At 38.7% G+C, this 21,274-nt stretch overlaps 1 protein-coding gene across 5 annotated transcripts in view; it reads right to left on the reverse strand.

Annotated features, from left to right (window-relative positions):
• LOC131046022 (DNA-(apurinic or apyrimidinic site) endonuclease, chloroplastic) overlaps positions 1–21,274 on the reverse strand; it is a 132,747-nt gene that overhangs the window by 23,667 nt on the left and 87,806 nt on the right. For all 5 annotated transcript variants that reach the window (XM_057979660.2, XM_057979661.2, XM_057979659.2 and 2 more), the window contains one exon: positions 3,129–3,288. In XM_057979660.2, coding sequence (XP_057835643.2) covers positions 3,129–3,288 — 160 coding nt within the window. The remainder of the gene's footprint in view (positions 1–3,128; positions 3,289–21,274) is intronic.

Consider the following 21,274-nt stretch of genomic DNA (forward strand, 5'->3'; position numbering starts at 1 on the left):
TATTCAAGAGGGGATAGAATACTTAGTATTTTATTCTGTGTTGGAGAGTGTCACAAAACACCCATCAACATGTTGCTTGCAACCCTAATGATACATTCTTGGGATAGGTCTTATTTTAGATGTAGTGTCTTCCAATTTGCTAAAGGGTTTCCCTCCAACTAAAAAAATCAATAGTGTTCAATCTCAAGAGAAATGAATTTGAAAATATGAAATTGGTAACCCTCTTTATCTCTCAACTCCTCCCTAATAGGCTCTTTGAGGAAAAATAATTATTTATGTTTTCCTTTTCCATCCAAATTTCATTTTTATTAAGGTGACAAGAACAACCTTTATAAAACACATTATTTTTTGGACCCCATTCTTGGCATTAATTTCAGTCCCTCTTTTATAACAACCTTTTAAAAAATAAAATATAAATTGTGTAAACATTAATTTTTTCAACAACTTAAATTAAATTACCATTGCACCACCCCATTAGCTTATAGGAAATAAAATAACAGGGTAAGGTTTTGCTTATGACTTATGCCTGAAAAAGGGAATTGACATAAATCATATAAGATCGACATGGGTTGAATCTAACCCCATTTAAAATCTAGCAATCTTGGGACTACTTAGAATATGAATCTTGGAATATTAAAATCCATTCCTAAATCACAACCAAGGGGAAAATCAAGCTTAGTTTTGTGATAATGGTTTTAATTTGTTATGCATTTCCCTTGAAAAAATAACTTAGGAGAAATGAACACATCTTACTGAGTTATTTAGTGTAGTAAATATAGCAAAGTTAATATGCTTAGCTAATCAATCCTTTATACTCATGCTTAAAGTAGTTGGTCTCATTGGGATTATGCCTTTCATCACCCACCTAGTGTCTTTTGTTGAGATTGGTTGCTATAGAGGTAGTGCTTTTCTAGGCACCATACTCGTTGGCACCTTCTCCCTTCCTAGCCTTTTCCTTTTGTGGTGTCAAGTGGGCAACCTATCCTTACTTCAGGTTCATCCTACTACTCTTTCTTTGTAGAACATAACTTCCACACATTATCAATACTAAGTGGCATCTTACATGGAAAAGATACTCGTTTTGCATAGTGGATTTCCGCATTGTGGGATGTACTGGTTAGCAAAAAAACTTGTTGGTTTGCTAGGCTTTGTCCACAACAGTTTATGGGCATTACATTTACACAATATATACGTAAAAATCAGGGTTAATTATTCCATAAAATCATTATAATATCAACCTATGTAGAATCTAATCCTATTGAAAATCTAGGAATCTTGTGACTACTTAAAATGTGAGTCTTGGCATATACAAATAATTCTTAAATCACAACTAAGGGGCAAATCAAGCTTAAATCCAAGACCAAAAACAAATGACAACAGCCAAAGTCCTAACCGTAACAACCCCTCAAAATGATTCATTATTCTCTAATCAGACCCCTCGTTGCCCCACCCTTTTAGATCTTAAGCTAACATATGACTTATTGGAAGTTGATTTTGATAACAAAGTCAATGTGTTCACTTGTTTTCAATTTGTACACCAGTATGATCAATCTTAACTTTCAACATTCCACCTTTCCCAACTACCTTCAATACCAACTATCATACATAATCCTCAAGGACAATCCAGTTCATCTCAAATCGATCAATTGAAAGCCCCCGAAAACAATCAGCATTATTGAGAAACCAACCAGTCTGTTTATTGTTCTATTTGATAAAATAAATACATGAATTAATAATAAAGATTGACAATGCATATCAAAAATAGGAATAAAACATATTTTTATTTGCACACGAAATTATTACAGAAAAAGATCAGATATGGTAAACCAAAGATCAGAGTCAATCCGACTAGATCATAGTACTTTCCTTGACGATACACAATCTATTTAAAGGACCCAATGGTTGCCTAGAGGAACACAACTGTCAACCAACCAACACTTAATAAGTACCTGAAGTTGACAAACAAGGATAACCAATATTATTAAAACATAATAATAGGCACTGTACACTAACTACACAATCCATGGGGCTGTATTTCTTGCAGTGCTTGGTCTTGGTCACTTGGCTAACATTACACACCAACAAAGGCCCAAACAATCACATTGACCTTTATGACTAATCTCTAAAGAAGGTTAATGAGTCCTAGTTGTTGCTTTGATCCCAGATATCTAACCTTGAATACAAAAATGGTGAGGAATGATCTGGCTTTATAACTTGACTTGTAAGTCTATACAATTTTGTCAAAAGAGAAATAAAACTGCAGTTAATGCTGTCCCATTATTTTTTTTTCTCTCAAGAAATAGGGTATAGGAAAACCAAATGTTACACAAGAAGAAATATTGTTTATGGGTGTGACAACCTTAGTTCCAATGCTTAGGAACAATTGCTTTACCTATTAAAATTGGGCCTAAAACCATTCCTACTAAACTTTATGTCATAGACAAAAGACAAAATACAATATGAGTCTGCAAAAAACCGTAGGTACAAGAACAGAATCTATTTTACACCTCAATTCAAACCATCATCAAGGATGAAGGCATAGAGGCATGTCTTTATGAAAATAATTCTTTTAATATTTTGAATAGTTTTTCAAGCAAGTTCTAGAATTTATTCATTGCCCTGCTTTCATGGAAAGGTACACCCTTGGGGGCAATGTATGATCACGGATAGTTGAAAAGCTCTGTCATGGAATTTACCTGGCTGTAAGGTGTAAGGCTACATATCAGAAAGACAACTTCCTACTCAGTTTAGGTGCAGAGTGTTCGAACAAGATTTCATAGGTTTAGATGTTATCTTTCCTAGCTTTGTAGGAAGGATTTCCTTCAATTACATCGTTAATCTGACATAATTCTCTTGTCTATTCATATATTATTTCAAATTAAGGTTATTAAAGCAACTGGGAGTTTGTTACATGAAAACTCCTATCAGGCAGTTTCTATTTTATTTATTTACGTTTGTCAAGTTGATTGTAAGCAACAAAGCAAATTTGAGTAGATAGTTGAATAACAAATAGATTGTCTCTACTACACATAACAACACATCAATCCAACCATTATCATCCCAGATATTTTATGGCACACAAGCATTAGATATTATATTCACATGTGAAAAATATTTAGTAAAACTACCTCTATTGTCAGCTCTTGCTCCTTGTCTATAGCCCCAATAAGTATAGCCAACTGTGTTTGGGTGTTGTTGTCGGAAGGTATCCACAAAACCTTTATTCAAGAAGTTATCTTCAAATGACCTTCTTTCTTCATCTGTAAATCCTGCACTCCTTCGATTTCCCTGCATGTATGATCTCAGAATTCAAATAATTGTCTCTAGCAGACCATTAGCATCAATAAAGAGCGGTTTCTTTTCTACACAAAATGAAATGCAAAATGACTTCTTCAAGCTAATTTAGAATACCTGTAATGTATCAAGCTTTTATCAAAATAAAAAAAATTCATACCATTTAAAATCCCCTATTCAATTGTTCCAATCTTTTGCTCTTTTTGCATTACATAATTTATAACAGAGGTTCCGTTAAGAGTTTCAGTTTGTCTTCACTAATTAATTTGTGTAAACATGTATCACCACTGTTTGTGTTCCTCTGAGTTTATATGCAGATTTGAATGGTGCCAGTCTATAATACCATATGCATCATATTAAAGACATCCCAACTAAACTAACAGAGCAGTGATAAAGAATTTGCAGGAAACTCAGTTTATATTAATGTAGGTGGCTGTCATACATAGCAGAAAATGAAGTTCTGAACTTACTTGTGATTTACAGCCCATGGAAAGATTACAAATGAGTGATCAGTTATACAACATCAATATGGACTCCTGAACATTTCCCTTTAATCACCAGCTCCACAGAAATTCTACCCAAAACTCATATGCACAAAAAAACCTTCAATTGCTGCCCTGGAATGACCAAACCTGCAACAGTGTTCATGGTGCCCACAATGAAGACTTGCCCTGTTCTGAACATACAATGAGCAGAGAAATCCACGCCCAAAAGAATATCCTCATGCCTTTTTGAAGGAATCAACATCCCAAAATGAATAGTCACACCAATATGATGGTCTCCCTTCCATGTCAATCTTTCCTGTTACGCCCAGCTCTTTGAATCCCACGCCCTTATAAATGCAGACACCTGGTTATGGACTACTGCAAGTCAGTCTTGAGTCACATAGCACAATAACATATTAATGCCTTAGTATTGAATATTTCCAGTTGAAACTGTATTGCCACACATCTCCTAAGATTTCCACGACTTATAAAGTTTCTTTCTGCTCACAAACTCCTCAACGATGACACATTCTTTTTCTCAAAGCCCACAAACTTCTATCAACACTCCAATAACTTCTAAAATATGTTCAATCAGCTTATTTTGCTTTTCCACACCTCTAATAACTCATTGACGCCTCAATCAAACTCTCATGCCATGTCTGATGCTTCTACCCACATTTAAATGTCGATGCTTACAGATTGTCGACCCAGCAATAAGGACAGCCAACCATTAAAGATATAGTCATTAATTGGACCTCCTAACATCAAACAATTCTCAGCAGGTATGATGGCTAAAATAGACTGAGATTTATATTTAAAACTTCTTCCTTAATCCACCTCAAATGTGTGCAATAGATGCCACGACCAGCTGGACACATAACGCTCACATTTCCAATGCCAAATTTGCCTTTAATTTTTTAATATATTCACACCAAGGTCAGCCTTAAATCTCTGAGTATTATCACGTCAGAGCTATTGTTTCCTTTCCCATGCTTTGACCCATTGAAACATGATATCCCTGATGAAATAGTAAGGCTCAAAGTTTTCAATATAATTACCCAATAATATTTTATTCAAAGCATCAATTTTTCCCTTACTATTCTTTATTATGAAAATTAAATCAATACCTCTAAAATTTGTCTTCATAGAAGACTTCACATATTTTAATCAATGAAGCCCAATTTTGAGTTCTAAAGTGAATCCACCCCAAGGTTGGAATTGGGTTTTCATCCAATCCACCTAGAACTCAAGGTTTTTCGTTTTAGAGCACATCGAACCTGCAAACATGAGCTCTCCAAGAAAACCCTAAATAAAATAACATGTCAAGAATATTGAAATGACTTGCCCTAATCTCCTTTTGAACCCCAATAGAATCCTCTAGAAGAATCTGATTTAACCTCTTTTGATGCTTCTAGAAGATATACTTTATTTAATAAAGTGACTTTATAATATATATTTTATTTTCCACTTCAGTTGCTTGATAAAATAAATTAAAATAAAGTTATCCTTAAAATTTACTTTATTGGGGCAGCTTTAAATAAATAATCTAATTTAGTTTATGCCTTTATAATCTCCCATCTTAGCCTATGGGAATAAAAATAGGCTAGATGACTCTGTTGGCTGATACCTCGAAAAAACAGGACATTATAGTCCTTCCTCCCTCTCCAAAGATTGTTTGTCCCCAAGTAATCTGTTCTCGTATGCCAAAGCCAATTACCAGATTCCATATCAATCTTATGAATGCTCCACCACATTTTCTCTGCTCCACTCTAATACAACTGAATTGTCAATTCTATATTCCTACATTACCCTGTGAAGTAGTCTAGCAATCATGCAAATGCCTACATCCCAAGCTTTAGAATCATCATATATCCTCAACGTGAAAGGATGGGCATAATTCGTCAAGTCACCAACAGTAATCACACACACATCCTCAAAACTGTTGGTACAAAAGATGACAACAGTGTTAAGTCTGAAAATCAAATTTATAATTACTCTGGGAATGCTTCCCCTGTCATATGACATAAAATGATACTATCTCATCAACACTCAAACTCCAAGTGCTGAAGTGACAACCCTGTGCACACAAACCCATAAAATCAGCTGCAATCATCAGTGCAAGGTCTCATAATTCTGTAATCAGCGTCATAGAACAGCCACTATTCATCAATGTGCAGGATAAAAACCTTTGAACCAAATCTGAAAATGCTCCCACTTGCTGCAAATTGATGGAATTATGCCAACTCAGCAAACTAGGGATATGATATACTTGATTGTTGACTATTAATGAGTGACGAATAGCATGTTCAAAGTTGGGAACCCTCAATCTTTCATTTGATAACAATCTCAAGGGAGTGCCTTTCAGTGTGATGACAAATAGTGATGTCTTCATAAAGCAAGAATTAGCAAATCCATTATGAAATGTCAAAACTTTTGTGTACCTTGGATCCGTCAACACCATCTCATACTTGGTTGTGTTGCCCTAACTTTCAAAAAATCCAGATTTTAAACTTTGCATTCAAGTTAATGTCGGGCAAATCCTTAATGTGTACTTTCGAGAGTTTTCGAGATGTGTAAATATGCAGTTTTGACTCAGTCTTCATTATTAAGTCCTGTCATAAGGTGATGAACGTGTGTCCTATCTTCGCCACTATCAAATTCATCATGAGCATCCAAGTCCAAGGGTCATTGCACAATTTCAAGTTCAATCATAGGAGTTGGATCATGAATTGCTTTATGAGTGTGCTTTGAACTGAATTCTGCATTGCCCAAGACGCTAAAACAATTAGATTATGATTTCATCATGAGCATCCAAGTCCAAAGGGTCATTGCACAATTTCAAGTTCAATCATAGGAGTTGAATCGTGAATTACTTTATGAGTGTGCTTTGAACTGAATTCTGCATTGCCCAAGACGCTAAAACAATTAGATTTTGAAACTCATAAAGCGTCAAGGGAAACTGTCTTATGAGTAAGTTTTGGGTACCACTTTGAGCAATATGGCAAAGTTTCATCAAAACCCACTTCACCATTTGTGAGTTTTTAATACTTTAATTTTTGTTGGCCTCTATTTGGAAAGTATTTAAATCTTGCCCTCAGGACTTCGTCATGAAGAAATTTCTTTGGGTTGTGCTCACCTCACCCCCTTTAGCATCTAGTTAAAATTTCGAAGCAAAATGTCTTTCCAATCAAAATATCTTCCTTCCTTGTGCTCAGTTGCTCAAAAAGGTTAACCTCTTCACCTCCTTTTTCTCTGTTGCTCAAAAGGGTTAACCTCTTAACGTCAATGTGCTCAATTGCTTAATTTGCTTAACCTCTTAACCAATGTGCTCCGTTGCTCATTTTTCTTAACTTCGTAACCTCCTTTTGCTCAGTTGCTCCAAAATCTTAACCTAGGAACTTCTTATTTAGGGGTTTTTGAAACTGTTTCGAGAATTCATAACCAAGGCATTATAGTTGGAAATGATCTCATGGTCGTGCACGTCAAATCTGAAAGCTTAGACAGTGTAATGTCCCTACTAGTTAGAGATCATTGTCCTACAAAACATATTGTTAGAACACAACAAAATATATACATAACTAATCTAATTTGCAATTAAAGTTCATATACTTAATTAACACTAATCTCAATTCTTAAAAAGGATACGAGTGCAGCACTGGGACATGTCCTTAGGCGGCTATGAAGCTCACCTTCTTGGAACCCATCTTGGTTCCAAGCCATACCAGGAAATCGAAGATTAATTCGATTCCTGTCTTGGATGTAATTTCTTACACCCAAGCCATCCAGGAAATCGAAGGTTAATTCGATTCCTGTCTTGGATGTAATTTCTTACACCCAAGCCATACTAAGGAAGACCATCATATATGATCAATTCCTTGCCTTCGATGATGCATCTCATCATCCAAGTCTACCAGAGAGGACCGGCCAGATCTGTCTCTTCTTGGATGAACTTTGTCAACCAAGCCATAACATATATGCATATAGATATTCAGTATATAGTGCCTACCAGGGATTATCATAATCCCTCCATTAGGCTAAGGGAATTTCCTCCCTATAGCCTCCATCATATAATCACATTTATATTACATTTTACAATTCATTACTATTTTCCTTTCCATAATTTACGTGTATATTTACATATTCTTTAACCTTTGTAATGATCCTAGATATACATATATATTCTACATGGGTACCTATCTTTATTGCTACATTCATATAAATAAACATTAATAATATATGTATTCATAAATATGCACTAATATATATGTGTGTGTGTGGTACACACGTCCACACACATATATATCTTATGACCCTTAACCCCTCTTACCTGTACGCAGATTGCAGCTTGTTGTTGACGTTCACAATCTACAATTGTCGTCTGCAGATGGGAGTCCGTTGTTTGCCTGCAGTCCTTTTTGCTTCCCCTTCTTACCCCTTTGTGCTCCACGGAGGCCGTCCTTTATACCCCGTGGAGGGGAGGGTCGCAACCCACCACGGGGTCCCTTCCGCAGGAAGGGGCGTGACGATGATCGCAGCTCAGGCTGCGACCCTCGTCCCACCACTTCCCGCGGGGGGGGGGGCATCGTGGTGTCTTCCCTTATACCATGACACCGCTTCATTTCCATATTTCGTCTTCATCAATCCTTTTAAATTAATAATACTTTTTTCTAAATTGTTTTACATATTAAATATATTAATATTCTAATCATTTATTTATATTTAACTTTTATAAAATGAATGATTTAATATAGTTAAATGATTCAACATAAATAAACGATTTAACATAAATAAATGGTATTTAGTGATTTATTTCTACTTTTAGTATATTAACATTATTTAACCAATTTACATCAGGTGATAAATCCTGGTTTATCACAATCCCTCCGTCTCAATTTTGCTTGTCCTCAAGCATATTTAGATCCTCCTCTTTTTCCCAAGTAGCATCCTCATTTGGGAGATTCCTTCATTTAATCAGGTATTCGGTAATGGTTCCGTTCCTAAGCTCTTTTTTCCGTGTGTCCAGGATGATCTCAAGGTACAAAGTGAGTTTCCCTTCATCATCTAGGGGAGGTAGTTCACTGCATGGAAACAAGTGTTTCCCAAGAACCTTTTTGAGTCTGGAGACATGGAACACATTATCTATTTTACTCTCTTTGGGGAGTTCTATTTCATAAGCTACTTCCCCAATCCTTCGAATTACCTTGTAGGGTCCATAGAACCGAGGCTTCAATTTTTCAGCCCCATTCTTCTTGAGGGAAGATTGTTTATAAGGTTGTAGCCTTAAAAACACCAGATCTCCTGCCTCGAACGTCCTTTTCGTACGTTTCCTGTCTGCATAGATCTTTTGTTGATTTTGGGCTGCTTGTAAATTTTCTTTCAAGGTCTTCATGATATCCCTACTATGTTGAACAAAATCTTGTGCTCTTGGTACCTCGCTTTCTTGGGTTATTAACTCACCAAAGTTTGTAGCCTCATAACCGTACAAAGCTTGGAAAGGACTCATCCCTATTGACATGTGATGTGTCGTGTTGTAACAATGTTCTCCTAGGTGTAACCACTTGACCCAAGCGGTCTATTGCCCTGTAACATAATTCCTTAGATAACCCTCTATCCATTTGTTCACTATTTCTGTTTGCCCATCAGTTTGAGGATGGTAACTAGTACTAGGGGTCAAAACTGTTCCTGCCATTCTGAAGAGTTCCTGCCAAAATTGGCTAATAAACTTGCTATCTCTGTCACTGACAATATTCAAAGGGAGTTGGTGGAGTCTGAAAATTTCCCTGAGGACTAGATCGGCTATTTGGTAGGCTTTGTATTATGTGGAGACTGCAAGGAAATGGGCATACTTCGTGAGTCTGTCTACTACCACAAAAATGCTATCCTTTCCTTGTGTCCTTGGCAACCCTGTTATGAAGTCCATAGAAATGCTCTCCCACTTCTGTTTGGGAATAGGTAATGGTTGAAGCAATCCAGTTGGGTGGGTGAGTTCATTTTTATTGCGTTGACAAGTCAGGCACTCTTGTACATATTTTTGGACATCTCACTTTTGGTCTTTCCATGCATACTTTTCCCTTATGTGTTTATAAATTTTATAGTATCCTTGATGTCCTGCCAAGGGGTTATCATGGAATTCCTTTAGGATTTTGTTTCTGAATTTGGTCTAAGGGGTCAAGTATACCCTTCCCTTGTACAAGATGAGGTCTCCCCTAACTTTAAAATCTTCATTGGGAAGGTTTCCCTCCAAGATTTCCTTTGCTTGGGGATCTTGGTCATATTCATTAAGGATTTCTTCCTTCCAGTCTTTTGAGATGCTGGTAATGGCATTGAGGTGGGCTCTTCGAGATGATGCATCTGCTGCCCTATTATTCACCCCTTTTACATATTCTATATCAAAGTCATAGGCTTGTATTTTGCTCACCCATTTTTGTTGCCTATCATTAAGTTCCTTTTGGCTCAAGAAGAAGCGTAGACTGTTATGATCAGTTTTCACACCAAACTTCCCACAGACGAGGTATTGGCGAAATTTGGCCAAGGCGTGCATTATGGCTAACATTTCTTTGTCATAAATAGAGTAGTGTCTTTCCGCTTCGGTAAGTTTACGGCTCTCAAAAGCTAGGGGGTGTTTCTTTTGCATGAGGACTGCCCCAATTCCCTCCCCGAATGCATCACATTGAAGTTCAAAAGGCATAGAGAAGTCGGGAATGGCCAATACTGGACATGAGCTCATTGTTATTTTAAGTTGTTCAAAATCCTGTTGGGCTTGGTCATTCCATGTGAAGGCTCCTTTCTAAGTTAGGTCGGTGAGGGGTGCTGCTATCTTGGAAAACCCTTTTACAAAACGTCTATAGTAGCTGCATAGTCCCACAAACCCCCTTAGTTGTGTTAAGGTTCTAGGGGTGGGCCATTCCTTGATGGCCCTGATTTTTTCCTCATTCACACTTACTCCGGCCTAACTAATTTTGTGTCCTAAGTAGATCACTTCTTTCATCCCAAATTCGCACTTGGAGACTTTAGCATATAAGGATTCAGACTCAAGAATATTTAATACCTCCTCAATGTGCCGGAGATGTTCTTCCCATGTCTTGCTGTAAATGAGTATATCATCAAAGAAGATTAGGAGAAATTTCCTCAACTGTTGCCTGAATGTATGATTCATGCATGATTGAAAGGTGGCTGGGGCGTTAGTGAGACCAAATGGTAGAACCAAAAACTCGAAATGTCCATAGTGACATCTGAATGTTGTTTTGGGAATATCCTCTTCCCTCATTCTAATTTGATGGTATCCTGACCTTAGATCAATTTTAGAGAAATATCTTGCTCCATGTAGTTCATCCATTAGTTCGTCAATTCTCCGAATAGTGTATCTGTTTTTTATAGTCTTCTTATTCAGGGCCCGGTAATCTATGCACATTCTCATCGTCCCGTCTTTCTTCTTGACCAATACCACTGATGAAGCAAAGGGGTTTCTGCTTGGTTGGATGTGTCCCACTTCTAATAGTTCTTTTATGGTTTTTTCAATCTCCTCTTTGAATTTGTGGGGGTGGCGGTAAGGAGTGGTAATGACAGTTTTTGCTCCTTCTTCTAATTCAATGGAGTGTTCAAATCCCCTTTTTGGGGGTAAGCCCAGGGGAATGTATTCGAAGACTTTTTTGTGTCTCCTAAGAATGGGTTGTATATCGCTATGAACGTTCTAACCTTCGGTCGGAGATTTATCCAAGACCATGCGTTGGGCGACCCACTCTCCTTGATCATGCCTAAGGATTTTCTCCATTTTATTACATGATACTATCTTTGGAGAGCCATCGGGAATTCCTTTTAATGTTATCTCTCTCCCTTCATGTTGGAAGCATATCTCCCGATTTGGACTATCCATGGTGAACAGTCCCAATGAGTTTATCCATGGCATCCCCAAAATGATGTCATTCTCTAGGTGCACCACAAAGAAGTTCCTCTTAATTGTATGCCCCCATAAGGTGACTTCCAATTGAGGTATAATTTTAGTGCACCTATCTATGACTCCATTACCCATGATCACTTCAAACCCTCCAAACTCTTGAGTTTTTAACCTTCTCTTTGTTGCTAAGTGCTTGCTAATGAAGTCATGTGAGGCTCCTGTGTCCACCAATGCGATTACTTTATGTCCTTTGATAGTCCCTTTGAGTTTGAAGTATCTATTCTCACTTCCTTGAGTGATGATTGCCAAGGTACTTGGTTCATTGTTTTCAAACCTGGCCCTTTTATAGGGTCTTTCCTCATCTCGTATTTCTTTTGTGTTATTTAACTGTCCTCTTTTACATTCATGGCCTTTCCCCCATGGGGCCTTGCATTTGAAACATAACCCTCTCTCCATGAGTTCCTCTCTCTCCTTACATTGCTGATTCAAACTCCAAGGTTTCTTGCAAAAGCGGAAGGGCCTCTCCCGACGGTCCCTCTGGGGTCCCTCATTCCTATGCGGTGTTTTGGTTGAGGTGTTCTTGGGAGCACTAAATTCGACCATCCTAGTTTTCTTAATAGCCTCTACTAAATTTTGTGGTTCCAGGGGTTTTACAAAAAATTTAATAGTCTTTCAAGCCTTCTAAAAACATGTAAGTAAGCCTTCTCTGGGATAGGTCGGGGACCATTACTGATAAGTTTTGGAATTGGTCTATATAGTCTTCAATGGTTCCTGATTGCTTAAGGTGTGTTAACTCTTGGAAGTACCATTCGGAGTCTTTCTGGTCAAACCGACTGATGAGCTTCTGGGTAAACTCATTATAGCTAGAGATATTTTTGTGTCCTAGGGTAATGAGACCGTTATGCCACCAATTATGGGCTGCTCCGGTTAAATGGAGTATGGCAAATTTTATAGCATCTCCTTCGGTCATGGGGCTGTATGAAAGGTATGTATCTAGTTTTTGGACCCAAGCTTGGGCGATATCCTTCCCTGACCCATCAAAGCATGGTAGGGACATTTTGTTGACTTTAGCTTTGAGGTCTTTACCCATACGTTTTCTCCTTCTACCTTCATTAGTCTTGGACTCACAAAAGTCCCTGAAGGAAACCACCCTCTAAACTTCTGGCTCTATTCTAGCATAAATTTGGGTGATTTCTTCCACCCCAAGTGTGGCTGGTTCCTCTTCATCCCTCACATGTTCCTCTCTAGGAAGAAATTCGGGAATTGTTTGTCTAGAGCTTTGAGGAGATCGTTCGTTATCGGCGTGATTGGAGTGTGTCTCTCTTCTAGGGTTTGTAATATCTCTATTGTTGTTGTTTGTACTTTGGAGGATTAATTGGCTCATTCTTTTGAATTTCTCATTGGTTTGCTCCATGAAAGTCTGAAGTTGTTTGGCTAATTGATCGGCCAGTGCTTTCGCGCCTTTCTTTCTCTGATATGTGATCATAAACTAAGAGTTCTTCCCACAGGTTGGCAAGATTATGCTCTGATACCACTGTAATGTCCCTACTAGTTAGAGATCATTGTCCTGCAAAACAGATTGTTAGAACACAACAAAATATATACATAACTAATCTAATTTGCAATTAAAGTTCAATTACTTAATTAACACTAATCTCAATTCTTAAAAAGGATACGAGTGCAGCACTGGGACATGTCCTTAGGTGGCTGTGAAGCTCGCCTTCTTGGAACCAAGAAATCGAAGGTTAATTCGATTCCTGTCTTGGATGTAATTTCTTACACCCAAGCCATACCAAGGAAGACCATCATATATGATCAATTCTTTGCCTTGGATGATGCATCTCATCATCCAAATCTACCAGAGAGGACCGGCCAGACCCGTCTCTTCTTGGATGAACTTTGTCAACCAAGCCATAACATATATGCATATAGATCTTCAATATATACTGCCTACCAGGGATTATCATAATCCCTCCATTAGGCTAAGGGAATTTCCTCCCTATAGGCTCCATCATTTAATCACATTTATATTACATTTTACAATTCATTACTATTTTCCTAAGTTACCGGTTCGGGTTCGGATTCGGCAAAAAAAAAAAAAAATCTTGGGTACAGGTAAGGGTTCGTCCGTATATATATATATATATATATATATATATATATATATATATTTTAATTATATATATATATATATATATATATTTTAATTATATATATATATACCCATATATTATATATATGTTCAATATATACAATCCATACAAAAATAGAATATACAATGTGACTTTCCATACATAAATCATAAATCATAAATCATAAATCCATAATTATTAATTGTCAATGCCAATAAATATTCATATATCGCAAATGTAATCAGTAAACTAATAACTAAAGTCTAATATCATATTCATAATTTGCAAAAAAGATAATATTCAAGTTTCAAGTCTTTTTTAAAAAGTCATAAAGGGGAGAATTAGAGTTCTATTATTAGAAAACTATTTTAAAAAGTCTTTTTTTATTGTTTTTTATTGTTTTTTTAACCCGTGGCCCTGTTTTTTGGAAACCACGGGCCTAGGTTCACATGGGTCCTCTTGGGTTCACCCGGATCCTCCTAGGTTCGACCTGGGTTCCTCCCGAGTCCTTCCCAGGTGGCCAGGTCGCAGGACCCACAGGGAACCCGGCCACCTGGGAAGGACCCGGGAGGAACCCAAGGAGAACCCAGGGAGAACCAGGACCAGGCAAGAATCAGAACCCGAACCCGAACCCAGGGCAAAAGGGGAAGAACCGGTAACTTAGCTATTTTCCTTTCCATAATTTACGTCTATATTTACATATTCTTTAACCTTTGTAATGATCCTAGATATACATATATATTCTACATGGGTACCTATCTTTATTGCTACATTCATATAAATAAACATTAATAATATATGTATTCATAAATATGCACTAATATATATGTGTGTGTGTTGTACACACGTCCACACACATATATATCTTATGACCCTTAACCCCTCTTACCTGTAGGCAGATCGCAGCTTGTTGTTGACGTTCACAATCTGCAATTGTCGTCTGCAGATGGGAGTCCGTTGTTTGCCTGCAGTCCTTTTTGCTTCCCCTTCTTACCCCTTTGTGCTCCACGGAGGCCGTCCTTTATACCCCGTGGAGGGGAGGGTCGCAACCCACCATTGGGTCCCTTCCGCAGGAAGAGGCGTGACGGTGGTCGCAGCCCAGGCTGCAACCCCCGTCCCACCACTTCCCGCGGGGGGACCACTGTGGTGTCTTCCCTTATACCATGACACCGCTTCAATTCCATATTTCGTCTTCATCAATCCTTTTAAATTAATAATACTTTTTTCTATATTGTTTCACATATTAAACATATTAATATTCTAATCATTTATTTATATTTTAACTTTTATAAAATGAATGATTTAACATAGATAAATGATTCAACATAAATAAACGATTTAACATAAATAAATGGTATTTAGTGATTTATTTCTACTTTTAGTATATTAACATTATTTAACCAATTTACATCAGGTGATAAATCCTGGTTTATCACAGACAGAGCATGATATGAGATGTCATATCAAGGAATGAAATGACATGGTTGCAGCATATGCATAAAACAGATTCGTTGAAGGAGTTTTTGTATTTCTTGAGCAAATGCAATCCATAGGTGTAAAATTAAAGTTCCACAACCTTTCTAGCATCCTCGTGCCTGCACTGAAATGGGGCTCTATAAATAACGTAAAGAAGAGAGGATTTTATTTGATGTTATAGTTACAACTGCCTTGGCAAACATGCATACAAGTGTATAAGCATAGACAAGATGCATTAACAATTGACCAAAAATCTCAAGAAATATTCTCTCACGACATGCCATGATTGAAGAAATGTGAAATGTGATGATTGCAGGTTGTGCACATAATGAACATGTTGAAAAGATTTTATAAACTTTCTAGCAAATGCATCTGCCAGCACAAGTGCAATTCTCCTCAACAGATGTGAAGCTCAAGTGTTCTATTCCAAGCTGCAATGATACCTATGTTGTGGTGATTGAATCCAACCATGAAAGGCATCAATGCCATGACAGATATTGTCAAAGCAAATGTATGATAAATGGGTGCAACAAGACATGTCGAGTTAAAGATCATTTACATGATTTGCATCAAAATGCAGAGCGTTTATGTGGAAATGATCATGCTTGCACCCATGAATGCGAGATGTCGGGAATATGTGAAATCTTCACTAAGCTTTTTTCAGGGCCAAAGTGGGAACATTAAAATGAGGGTATGCACAAAATGATTTGTTGAAGAAGCTTTGGAAACTCTCAAACAAACACACAATTTGGAGGTGTTAACCTAGATTCAATAATGTTTGCCAACATGCTCACACCTGAGAAACAGGTTATGAACATTTATCAAAGCATAAAGGATAGAAGCTTGTGTCATATTTTATAGTTTGAAATACTTTGTTAGACAAGCATGCAAAATATGGAATGCAAAAAGTGCAAGTAAATTGTTTGTTAGAATGCCTTAAAAGAAGTTAGTCACATGAGATGCAATACTTAGAGGTACCAAAATTGGAATCCTAACAACAACGCATGGATCACCATCAAAACGTGAGAGATAAAAGTGTTCTGTCAAATGTTCCAATAGCTATCACTTTGGACGACATGTATGCGAGTTGTGGATGCATAGACAAAGTAATTGAATTGTTTGACAGAATGCGTCGCGGAGATGACATATCAAGGAATACATGCAAATGTGGATGTTGTCGGGTCAATTAGTAGTTGTTAGTTGTTGTCGAGGGGTCGACGGTTAGCCGACAGTTGCCAACGGTTGGCACTCGCAGCCGGTCGACACCCTTATATATGTCTATGTACTTATCTTTGGGTTATGTTATGTTAGACGGAAAAAGTTGTTTTGGAGACATGCTGTAATTCTGTGATCAATGAATATATTTGTGAGTTCTCTATACATTGTGCATATGTGTACTGTTACATTTTACTTGCACTCTGTTATGTTCTGAACATGTACCCTACGGGACAAACATTTGGCGATGTTGCCTGAACGAATTTGGAGAATGAATTATCTGAGGGGACGGAAGACGTATGACATGGCGAGAACCCTATAATGGGCCAACCAACAAGCGAACAAAGCACCAATGATGAAGAAGTATTCAAAGGGGAAAGAGCACTGAGATGCACTCGGGGTAAATCCAAAATCGGCCTCTAAGCCGAAAATAACAAAAATAAGAAAATCACGAAACTTGCAAAGGAGAGGATAAAGAGACGAAAAGCAACACAAGCTCCCAATATGGTCTCTAAGGCCGAATTTAAAAAATGCCTAGAAACCAAATTCGTACAAAATCTCCTTGAGACCCGAAAGACCAAAAAAGGTGAAGCTCACAAATTTGGCTTGTACGCCGAAAAATAGCAAATCTCATAAGACCACTAAATTGGCCGAAATTTAGAGTGTGCTAGGTGGATCCAAAATCTCGCAAAATGGTTAAAGGCCCAACATTGCCTAAAAAGTTAAATTTAGTGTTTATTAAATTTATTTATTTAATTTTTCAAAATGATTAATTCGGAATGGAATTCATTGTTTGCAGGCGTTGTCGGGAAGAACCGGGAGAAAGCTTGAAATGCAAATCGAAGAAGGATCGCGAGCGACAACCCCAAGCACTGCCAATGAAGAACGCACCTCAGAAGTATAAAGACGAAGCACGGAGAAGAGCACCACCAACTGAACCACAAAGTTGAAGTACACCGGCAAGATTGAAGACAAAAAGCAAAAGAACACTCAAAATGTGCAAACTCAGAAATGCACAGCTAGATTTAATTCCAGAAATTTTGTTTAAAGAATTGAAATTGTTTAATGTAAAGTTGGTTGTGGGTCCCGCTCAAAATATTTTGAAACAATGCAACACAGGTCAGTTGTGGACAGTTATGTCTAGCTACCAAATTGACTGAATTAAAGCCAAACAGTTGTAGGTAGTTGGAATTATGGTTGGGTGGATAACTGAGAATTGAGTTGGCATGGGTTAAAGCTGTCAGTTTCTGGAAGGTAGATCAAGGCCCCTGGATGCAGTCCATCTTGGCCATCAATTCAAATTGTAAAATCTATAAAAGGCAGTGGCCTTTCTTTTGTAAAGTGTTAGATTATTGTTAGATTTTTAGACAGTTAGATTCTGATTAAAGTTTTTGTAGGCAGCTAGAATAGGTTAGAGTTTTGTAGAAGGTTAAAACTTAGGAGTAGCATAGAAATGTTGCAAAAAAGTGTTGTAAGGGCAATCAAAATCAATATATAAAGATTGAAGAATGATGTTTATTATCTTGGTTTTCTTCTGTTTGTATGGTTTCTTTCAGCAATTTAGATAGATCTTCTTCGTGTGCAAGTATCTGATGGATTCAGGCTCATACCATTGAGGATATGTTGATTGTGTATCCTTGCGTATGGTTAGCCTGAGCCTTTAAATCGTGTTTAGTTCAATTGCACGTGTCTGTCTGAGCTACGCCAGAATTGGGTGCTTAGCCATGCATTTGCAGTCTGAAAATCTTCCAAGTCCCCTTGAAGATTGCACCGTTCCTGCGAGGTTGTGAGCCATTCTGGCCAAACAGGGATTGGTTATGTTGAATCCGTCTACCTGCATACCAGTCTTATTAACTTTAGGTTTCCTAAACCCTTCCCTTTTGATTTTATTCCCTAGTCTGAGAATCGCAGCAGACCAGCTCGTTGTAAACGTAAGGCCCCTTGTGCTCCCAACAAAACACATCAGATCGTTGAGTTATCCTGCAATCAAGAACTGACATTCGGAACCTTGAGGTCATCCCCTTTGATCGACTAAAACAACATTAGGGCTTCCTTATAGAAGAGGGGATAGGATACTCATCGAGAACATTCTATTCTGTGTTTGCCGGATAGAGTTGTAGCAATGTGATTTTAGACACGTCAACAGAGTGCCCATACAATATGAAGACCAGAAGTGCACAAATACTTGCGCAAGAGCAGCCATTGACGGTCACGGGAGCGGCCACCCCATAGCAACCGGCCAATACAACCGCATCATCCGATGGCTACCTAAACAACAGAAGAGATGGAAAAAACAATAATAACAACCATCGGGTACAGTACGATGCCAAAGGCCGACCAATGATTCAATGTCGAGCCTGCAGCAAATTGGGAAACTTTGCCAGAGATTGCCCAAAGGGGGAAAATCCAAAGCACCTGTGAAGATGGTGTGGTCCCGGTGACCATGAGGATTGAAACTGCCCAAAGTCGGGAGTAAACCTGTTGACTATCGACAGGACGAACGAGGAAGGGACGTTGGCAATCACAAGAGCACAAGTGAAGAAAGCTGCATACCCAGATCCCTATACGGAAAGGGAGAGAGTATGGGAAGCTAAGGCCGACATTAAGAGGGAAATGATGGAGGAGAGAGGGAAACAAATGGCACTACTTGTACTTCACTACGTGCAGAGTCCAAGCAGAATGTCTTGAAACAAGTGTTGCAAACAGAAGTGCCAATAAAGATTAAAGACCTTCTAGGGACTATGCCACAACTGAAGGTGGCTATCACAAGTGCCATAAATGTGCTTATCCGTACGACAACACTCCACACAGAGATCCCAGTCAGCTCTTCAGCAGACCCAATGTTACTAGCAGTGAACATCAAAAGACACCCCGCGGTTGTGGAAATGGGTATATTGGGCACAATCCCCACTGACACCATTGTAGATGGAGGATCAAGGGTGAATGTGGTACCAAAGGAGACGTGGAAGAAATTGGGGAAGTCAATGTTGTGGCCATCGACATTCAAACTGGTGGGGGCTGACCAAAACGGCATCAAGCCGATCGGAACCTTAATGGCACAACGGGTAATATTGGCATTGGCACACAACCCTTCATTTTGGATATTGTAGTAATTCCCCTAAAGAAGAAAGGTTGTGATGCAATCTTCGGGAGAGGATGGCTCATCACTGCGAAAGTAAACCATAATTGGAAGCGAAATACGCTATCCATGGAGAGTGGAGGGCGGAAATTTGTTATTGACCTGAGTACGCAAGTGGTGAGCGAGGAGTTGGTATCCTCCTCGGGATCAGAGTCGGAGGGAGAGCCTCGTGGAATAGATGAAGGCAGACGGCAAATGGAGCCAAACGATGAGGGCATTCTAGAGTTGGAAGGCTGCTCGAAAGATGAGGTGGGCTCGATGAATGGGCTCTTCCACTGGCAAATGGAGGATTACAAGCTCTTCCATCCTTAATGTAACATGTTGCAGGTAGAAGAAGAATCGAGGGAGAACGACATGTTTCCGCCTGAATATGGGGAGTATAAGGAAGGGGTGGCTCGAGTTAATGAGACTCAGGTGCACCAATTTGACAAGGACAAACCCATACGATACGAGGATCCTAAACTTAAGGAGAAAAACCTGGGGGACGAAGCAAGTCCAAAGAATATTCTAGTTGGTGACGACTAGAATCCCGTGCTGAAGGCAACAACCTTCAAGATTTTTATGGAGCATAAGGATGTATTTGCTTGGACCTATAAGGACTTGAAAGGGGTTCCCCGGGAACTATGCGTCCACCGAATTCCACTTGTACCAGAAGCCCAGTCGGGGCAGAAGAGACCGTACCGTATGAACAAGAATTATGCGGCGAGAGTGAATGATGAGATAGAACGAATGTTGGAAGCAAGCATCATATTCCAGGTGTAGACAAGTGAGTGGATCTCACCTATTGTGATATCATTAAAAAAGGAGGCGAACCAAATTCGCCTTTGTGTGGATTTTCGGTGTCTGGACGCCGTCACCATCAAGGACCCATTCCCGATACCCTTCACAGATAGCATCCTCGAGGAAGTGGCAAAACATGAAATGTATTCCCTTATGGACGGTTTTTCGAGGTACAACCAAATTTCTATTGCAAAGGAAGATAAGCTGAAGACCACATTTGTGGTCGAGAACGGCGTATATGCTTACAACCGAATGTTGTTCAAGTTGTGCAATTGCCCTGCCACCTTCCAAAGGATAATCCTGCATATCTTTGACAAAATGTTTGTGGGGAACTTCAAAGCAATTTTAGATGAAAGGTCCATCTACAGTAGACAAGACACCCACTTGGTGGCCTTGAGGAATGCATGGAACAATGTCAAAAAGCCCGGCTAGCATTGAATTCAAAGAAATGTCGGTTTACGGTGCCTCAAGGGAAACTACTCAGCCATATTGTGTGCAAGGCCGGATTGAAAACAGATCCAAACAAGGTGAGAGTAACCATTGAGATAGAACCCCCTGACGAATGTAAGAGGAGTCAAGTCCTTTCTGGGACACATGGGATATTATCGGAAATTCATCAAGAACTTCACCCAAATTTCTTACCCTCTCGACAAGCTGACACGGAAGGGTGAGCCGTACGTATGGGAGACGGCACAAGGAGAAGCCTTCGAGGAACTTAAGACAAGGGTGTTGGTTGCACCTATCCTGGCCTACCCAAATTGGGATAGAGAATTCCACATACATGTGGATGCTTCTAATTATGCTATCGATGCCACACTAGCACAGGTGGAAGGACATGGGTTAGATCACCCCATCTACT

The sequence above is a fragment of the Cryptomeria japonica genome, chromosome 3 (genome assembly GCF_030272615.1).
Source record: "Cryptomeria japonica chromosome 3, Sugi_1.0, whole genome shotgun sequence".
In the NCBI taxonomy this organism is placed as follows: Eukaryota; Viridiplantae; Streptophyta; class Pinopsida; order Cupressales; family Cupressaceae; genus Cryptomeria; species Cryptomeria japonica.